This window comes from Topomyia yanbarensis, chromosome 2 (genome assembly GCF_030247195.1).
Source record: "Topomyia yanbarensis strain Yona2022 chromosome 2, ASM3024719v1, whole genome shotgun sequence".
NCBI classification, from domain to species: Eukaryota; Metazoa; Arthropoda; class Insecta; order Diptera; family Culicidae; genus Topomyia; species Topomyia yanbarensis.
This window is the reverse complement of record NC_080671.1, coordinates 219,725,178-219,733,262: the sequence shown is the minus strand read 5'-3', so window position 1 is coordinate 219,733,262 and position 8,085 is coordinate 219,725,178. Positions and strand designations below refer to the sequence as shown.

General features: G+C 42.3%; 1 protein-coding gene across 1 annotated transcript; it reads right to left on the bottom strand.

Moving 5' to 3' along the window:
• Positions 1 to 4,004: 4,004 nt before the first annotated feature.
• LOC131680077 (uncharacterized) lies at positions 4,005 to 6,736 on the bottom strand. The gene is made up of 2 exons (XM_058960799.1): positions 6,517 to 6,736; positions 4,005 to 5,002 (listed from the first exon to the last, which is right to left on the bottom strand). Exons 1-2 carry the CDS (start codon positions 6,734 to 6,736, stop codon positions 4,005 to 4,007), a joined length of 1,218 nt encoding a protein of 405 aa, XP_058816782.1.
• Positions 6,737 to 8,085: the final 1,349 nt, after the last annotated feature.

Sequence of the window (8,085 nt, the reverse complement as noted above, 5' to 3'; positions counted from 1 at the left end):
AATACTGTAATACGAACGACAAAATGTCCAAAAACCCCAACTTCCCGTATTCTGCCCAAGATAAACATACTTTTATTAGCTTTCTGACGTTTGTTTACGTTATAATCGGTACAATTCATGTATGATTTCCAGCGTAAATCAGAGATGTAAACTGTTTTATAAAAAATAGATGATTTTGGTGTTTAAGTATCACAAATCCACAATTTTCTGTTTTATATTTAAAATCAAACCACCTCAGTTAATTTCTGAGATTTTTATTCAATTAGGATGATATTTTACATACGACTTCGTTAATAAATAATAGCGATTCAGGAATTGATTAATACAATAAGATTTCTGATTTAAAAGATCCCAATTCCCCAACTTCCCGTATTCTGCCCGAGATGGAAATACTTTCATTAGCTTCCTGAGGTTTTGCCTTTCTCATATAGAAAGGTTATGCAATCACTCTGAAAAACGTCAACCTAATCCCGGCCCGAAGGGCCGAGTGTCATATTCCATTCGACTCAGTTCGTCGAGATAGGAAAAAGTCTCTCTGTGTGTATGTGTGTGTATGTGTGTGTATGTGTGTGTATGTATGTGCGTATGTGTCAAATAATGTCATTCATTTTTCTCAGAGATGGCTGGACCGTACAACCTTCCCATCGGCTGCTATTGAATTTTGGATCGATCGGAATTCTGGTTGAAAAACGTCAACTTAATCCCGGCCCGGAGGGCCGAGTGTCATATCCCATTCGACTCAGTTCATCGAGATCGGAAAAAGTCTGTATATATGTGTATGTATGTGCGTATGTGCCAAATAATGTCACTCATTTTTCTCAGAGATGGCTGGACCGATTTGCCCAAACTTAGTCTCAAATGAAAGGTGCAACCTTCCCATTCTGCTACTGAATTTTGGATCGATCGGAATTCTGGTTCCTGAATTACGGGTTTAAGAGTGCGGCCACACAGAAATTTCTCATATAAACTATAGGAAAAATTAAAAATAGAATTTTTATTTTTGATGCTAAATGTTTTCAAGGTGCATGAAACGTCGAGATTTGATGCAAACTCGAAAAAAAATTTGACGACGATTCACTTTTTTGGATTTTGGCACTTTTTTGCCTTTCTCATATAGAAAGGTTATGCAATCACTCTGAAAAACGTCAACTTAATCCCGTCAACCTAATTTTTTCTGACTCGCTTAAGGTTTCTGGATTTAAACAGGGGCGTAGTTGATGGTTTAAGGATGGTTTAAAAATCTTCTTAAATCACCCCTCAGACCACCACCCCGTCCAGCCCTCATACCCCTCCCCTTCAACCCCATCATCTTTATACCACCACTATATCACAAAGCATACCAATTTAAGCTGGGGAGTCGTTCGTTCATGGGACTTTCGTCCTCCTCACATACCCACCCCCGCATGACAAAATGAGATAGCAAGCAGATAAAATTGATCTAATGCTGATTAGGCTAATGGAGTACGATATTTTTTTGTTTCAAGTGTTTCACCGTCGACACGTAGCTCATCAAGTTCGTGGCTGGCAAGCCATTGTGTATAAGTGCAAAGTGTACTAAGAATGTAATGGACATTTCCACAATTATGTTGAACATAAAAAGCTTCCGTGCCATAGTTTAGAGAAATGAGAAGGGCACAATTGTACCGCTAGGAGGATTAAAACAGGTTTTTTACGTATTAATTAGTACAAGTCATGTACGATTTCCTGCGTGGATCAGATATATAAGGTTTTTTTATTAAAAAATAGGCGATTGTGGGGTTTAAATACCCCAAAACCCAAACTTTCCGTATTTTGTCCAATTTAAGAATGAAATCATTTGAATTCTCAGATTTTTTTCTTCCAAAAATGGTACAAGTGATGATTTTCCGAAGAGGTGTTTCAAAGGTACTGATTTAAATGTATTTTTTCTTCGTTTTTTTTTTCATTGTGTGATGTGTGACGAGGGGGAATATTGTGACAAAATGCTACGAGGGGAAGGGAGGGGTTGAAATTCGTCGAAAAAAAGCTACGTCATTTGTGTACGGCCCCAATGGGTAGGGTTACGATATGGGTCGAGCTAACTACCCGAGCAGAGTCTGATAACAAATTGAGAACTAAACTTGATGTTGTGATGTAGTAGAGAATGATTGCTCAGGTTGTTATCATTTTAGTCGTTTTAACGGTTAAAAGATCAAAATCGAAAGAAGAAAAATTGCACTATTACATCAAACAGAAAACTATTTATGCTATCAGTGAAAGCAAATTGAAAACTCATTGAGATGGTGAAATATTTCATTGATAACAAAATAATTAATCAATTTGATGTTTGTCAAAGAAATAGAAACAAACATTTTTTTCTAAAAATGTAATCACATCAAAATGAGATCAAAATATGATGTCATATCTGAAAAAGTTTAAACTGATATCAAAATAAGATTTCAATTTGATGCTTGATATCAAAATATGTTGTCTATTGGCTGTAATTTTGATGCTGGACTTTGCTCGGGTAGGGCTCAACATTTTAGATACGCACAAATTTTAATCTTTTATGCGGAACGAGTACCTAAATAAATCGAAATCAGCAAGAGATTGTGTCGGTGTAAATACGCCGAGTTTCAAGGTGTTCCACGAAGCTCAAAACAATCGGCTTTCCAAATATGAGAACCGTCGATTTGTTTTTTGTCAGATTATAAACTCTAGTGTCGCAAAAAGCAACGCGGTACTAGATTCATCGCAACGGCATACTGACAGTTGTGGTGTGCAAAGCAGTACACAGTGCACTGCATAATTTAAATATATCTGTTGGCTACTGCTATCGTCTCCGCTTTGACGTTCGACCAGAGAATGAGCCAATCAGCCAGGCAGATCCATTGAAAGGAGACATCACGAGCGCATGGCTGCTTGATACCTAGACCTGTCGTCGTCCCCACCCCAGCGGTAGCAGTGATCAAATGCAGCACTCATCGCAGCGCATTTTCAACATGCCTGATTGCTACTGCTGTTCTTTACGGCCCGACGTTCGACGGGAAAATGAACTCGCTCGAGGAATGATATCCTTTAAATAGTTGAGGATGATGTCATTCATAGAAGCATAGTGTCCTGGGTGCTCAAATCTGTCGTACAAGATGCTATAGGCACTGTTGTGACCTCACCAATAAGCGTTCCACCGAAATCTTCCTTTATCCTCACCCGCGGAACATTCGTTCTATTAAACAGGCTAGTTGATATCCGGGGACAAACAACGGCTCCAAGTAAGTCCACAGGTAAGTAATACACAGTTATTTTCACGGCAAACACTGTTTTTATTCTGCACCCTTTTTCTATTTAATCTTAACTTTATTATAAATATAACTAACTTATTCTTAGCAAAATTTACTTTTCCCTAGCACAAAATTACTATGGTGACCGATTGCAATGTGTGTGTACAAAGAGTCCACCTACCAGACGTTCTTGATATCGCAAAATTGGCCTACCTAGCTGTTCGATGCGGATTGCCTAGTGTATAAAAGTTATCGTTTCCTATCTCTACACACTAATCGTAAACATTGCCGGCCACCTAAATTTGTGTTTTGCTAATTTACAAATAATATTTAATTTTATGATTTAAACTATAAACAAATCTGAATATTTCATCTCGTTTAGGCTGTCATCTCCTGTGCTGTTGCGCTGATTTCGCAATTAAATGGAAGTGGGCAAATTTTGCAGGTTGGTCTTGTGTACACTCCATTTCTGGTACGAATTGTAACCACACGAACGACGTTGTCATCTCCTGGTGAAACGGACACAACTTTGACAGGCGGCCAAGCGATGGATGGTTTGTTCTCATCTAAAAGAAGAACTATTTGTCCTACATGGATGTGTACGGGTGATGTTGTTGATTTTCGTTGGTTGTTTAGTTCCGTCAGGTACTCCTTTCTCCATCTTTTTCAGTGACGTTGTATTTGACTCTGCAACAATTGATGGTGACGTAAGCGGTTTACTGGGACGCTTGAATAATACGTATTGGGCAAGCAGGCAAGAGATGATCAGATGTGAAAATGACCCGGAGTCAACACATCCAGTTCAGTTGGATCTTCAGAGAGTGGTGTAAGTGGGCGCGAATTCATGTTTTCTTCGATCTGCGTGAGAACAATGGCGAAATCTTCAAAAGACAACTGAGTTCCGCCAATCGTCTTCAGGAGCGAACTTTTTGCTGTTTTTACTGCTGCTTCCCAGAGGCCTCCAAAATTCGGTGCTTTTGGTGGAATGAAACGCCAAACTATCCCACGATGACTGCATTCGTCAGTGATGATTTCCTTGTTCCGTTGATTGTTGATCATGTCGTACATTTCTGAGATTTTGTTCTTCGCCCCCTGGAATTTTTTCCCATTGTCGGAGTATATTTCGTCTGGCATTTCTCGCCGGGCGATGAACCGACGGAAGGCTGCTATGAAGGTATCTGTTGATAGGTCGCACACAAGTTCAAGATGGACTGCTTTTGTGACGAAGCAAACAAATACGGCTATGAATACTTTACGTGAGGCTGCACGCCGGTGGGTGGGTTTAAGGTATACCGGGCCGCAATAGTCTACATCCGAAGTAGCAAACGGAGAGCTGGAGACTGTTTGAGCCTTAGGCAGTTGACCTTGAGGTGGAGTTGCGGGTACAGGGTGGTGACAGAAACAGTTATGACAAACGACATTTACCAGATCTCTTCCCCTTACAGGCCAAAACTCTTGACGAATAGCATACAACGTCATGCGAGGACCAGCGTGAAAATTCTGGGTGTGAAAATGAACTGCGATGAGGCGAGATAGTGGGTGCTTGCTTGGTAAGGCTATGGGATAATTGGTATGGTAGTTCTCATTGGAATGTTGAATCCGACCCCAGAGACGAATGACTCCATTTTCGTCAAGAAACGGCCGCAGCAGCTTTAATGTCGACTGGTGTGATACGGTTTTGCTCAGTTTCAAATCTTTTAACTCCTGGGCAAACTCGTTCTGTGGAACTCCTTTGGCCAACGCTTCTTTAGCTTTGTGCAATTCTTTTGTGGAAAGGAACGTATGGTGCTTGTAAGATTTCGTACGACAGCGGTGGACAAAACGGAACATGTATGCGGTGACGTGAACCAGGTACCAAAAGGACGAGAATCGCTCGAATATCGGGTCTGGTGCTAGAGCATTTTGCGCCACTGCTACCGTCTTTCTCCGCTCCAGTATGCTTTCATGTAGCGCATCCAGCGTGGAATTTCGAGGCCAGTGATTTTCGTTTAGAAACTATGAAGGACCACACCGCCAATTATTGTTGTGTATGAATTCATCAGGTTAAATAACACGTGAGATGTGATCAGCGGGATTCTCGGATCCTTTGACATGATTCCATCTGTGGCCGTGCGTAAGCAACTGAATCTCAGACGCGCGAATACCGACGAATGTTTGACATGTGTTGGGCGACGCGCGTATCCAATGCAAGGTAACCATTGAGTCCGACCAGAACCAGCAAGGATTTTCCTCCATCCTCAGCGCTGCAGAAACCTTAGAGTAAAGCTTAGCCCCCAACAGTGCAGCATACAGCTCCAGCCGTGGTAACGATAGTCGTTTCAGTGGTGCTACGCGAGATTTCGACGCGAATAACTCCACTCTGACTTGCCCTTCCTTGCCGGTAGATCGAGCATAGATGCATGCACCGTATCCGACTTCTGATGCATCGCAGAAAACGTGAAACTGGATTGTTCGCATATCTGGTAGAAATATGAAACGGGGCACCTTAAATCCTTGCAATAGTTAAAGTTGCGTGTAGAAATCCGACCATTGTGACACGTTATCCTGCGGAACTGGATCGTCCCAGATACAACAGAGACAACAGAAGACACTAGCCTCAAAGGATCATAAAGTTTCGCGATTGCTGAAAAGATTTTCCGTTTAGTCCAATGCCCACCATGATCTACTGGTTGTACGTCGATGCAGAACTCATCTGGTACTGGCTTCCATGCAACTCCTAGACTCTTTACCTTCTAATCCGACTCAAAATGAAGCATGGCTGCTTCGTCTAGTACCTCTGATGGTAAATCCTTCAGTGCTTCCACTTCCTCAATTGAAAGCCGCCTTCTGACATCAGTGATTGAACTTCATCACGCAGCTTTAAAGCCTGCTCAGTAGAGTCTGCCCCGGAAAGAAAATCATCCATGTAGAAATCTTCCGAAACAGCTCGCGCCTGCCGGTTTCGTATACACCTCCAAAATCCATCGTGATCTGCTTTAGCACTCGGGTTGCGAGAAAAGATGAGGGTGCCAACCCATAGGTAACAGTCTGAAGTTTGTAGATTTTAACAGGATGATGGATTAAAGCGCCATAAAATCCGCTGTAGAGAAGTATCTTCCGGGTGTATGCGGATGTGTCGGTAAATTTTCTCCACATTAGCGACCAATAACACAGCGTACTTCCGGAATCGAAGTATGAGGTCGAAGAGTTCGTCCTGGATCACCGGTCCGGTTAGAACGGCATCATTCAGAGAATGGTTCGTAGATGTCATGGCGGATCTATCGAACACAACCCGTACCTTCGTCGTTGTGCTGGATTCTTTGAAGATGTGGAAGATAGCAAACCGTTCCAACGGCCTCAGGAACCTCGTCTGCGCTTCCAACAATTTTCATGTGCCCCAAGTCGATATATTCCTGCATGAAGTCATCGTAGTGTTTGCGTAAACTGGCATCCTTTTCAAGCCGTCTTTCGATTTGTTCGAATCGTCGCAAAGCCGTGCCCTTCGATTTGCCAACCATCTCATTAAAACCCACTTGCTTTGTATATTGTGCCACGTAACGTCCCGATTTCCATTTCTTCCTGTGAGCGCAACGGTTTTTCTTGAAGCTCTTCGATAATCCAAAACTTCTCAATTGCCTTATCTAGAGGATCCGCCAAAGCCAAGTGACAGCTTACCTTCCCGGAGTCTTCACAAAGGTTCGTTTCGCCTGCAGCCACCCAACCAAACACAGTATTAACGAATGCTGGCAATTCTTTATCGATCTTATGGATTTGTAGCCGGCCACCATCAACCAGATGGAAATCATAGAAAATCTGTGAACCTAGCACTAGGTCGATAGCACCAGAAACGTAGAATTCGGGATCAGCCAGATCTATTCCCTGTGGTGATTTCCAGTTAGCTAATGGAAGAGATGTAGATGGCTGGTTATCTGTAACCTGTCCCAAAACCAAAAAATCCATCGACAAAGAGAAATCTGGAATTCTTGAAACGATGTTTGCCGAAATTTCGTAAGCTACTTGCCGCCGAAATTGTCCTATTCTGATTATCTCCACTCTTTTGTCGCGTCTTGGTATTTTTAGAAGCTGACAGAGCCATTCCGACATCAACTTGGCCTGTGATCCAGAATCCAGCAACGCCCGTGCGTATTGACTCCTTCCCCAATTGTCTTTAATTGTCAACATCACCGTTAGCAAAAATACGTGCGACCGCCATATTTGAAGAGATAGCCGCTACCGAATTAGACAATGACCCACCAGAATTCGTTGAAATATAGGAAGTTGGCAGGACAGGTGCGCTGTTGGCTAGATTCGCTGTCGAAGTTGTAGCTGAGCCGAATCCAGGAAATCTAGGATGAAGAAGAGTGTGGTGTTTCTTGGAACAGGTCCGACATCGATACTTGGAAGGGCAATCTCGCACCAGATGATTCCGTCCCAAACAAATATTGCACAGCCGTTTTGAATTCGTTAAGTGTAGCTTCTCGTCAACCGGTAAATTGTTGAACAATCAAACAATCAATTAAATGGTGTATTGCCGCCAAAACAATCAATTAAATCGTGTATACCTGCATGCTGTCGTAAAGCTTTGAGACCATCAAGTGCGTCAGCATGGATCCCCAACCGCTCGTTACATCTCCTAACTGATCTAAAATTCCGCTCAAAACAAGTCATTCCGCTCAAAACAATGTATTCCGCTCAAAACAATCAAACAAATCGTGTATTGCCGCCGCGGAAGCCTTCTTCATTTTCGGGTACTCGAACGTCGCATTCAAATGACGTTTTTTAAAAGATAACGGTTGGAGTATCGCGAGATCAAGCCATCCCAAGCAATCCTATAATTCGCATCACTCATCGGAAAGGAATCGACCAA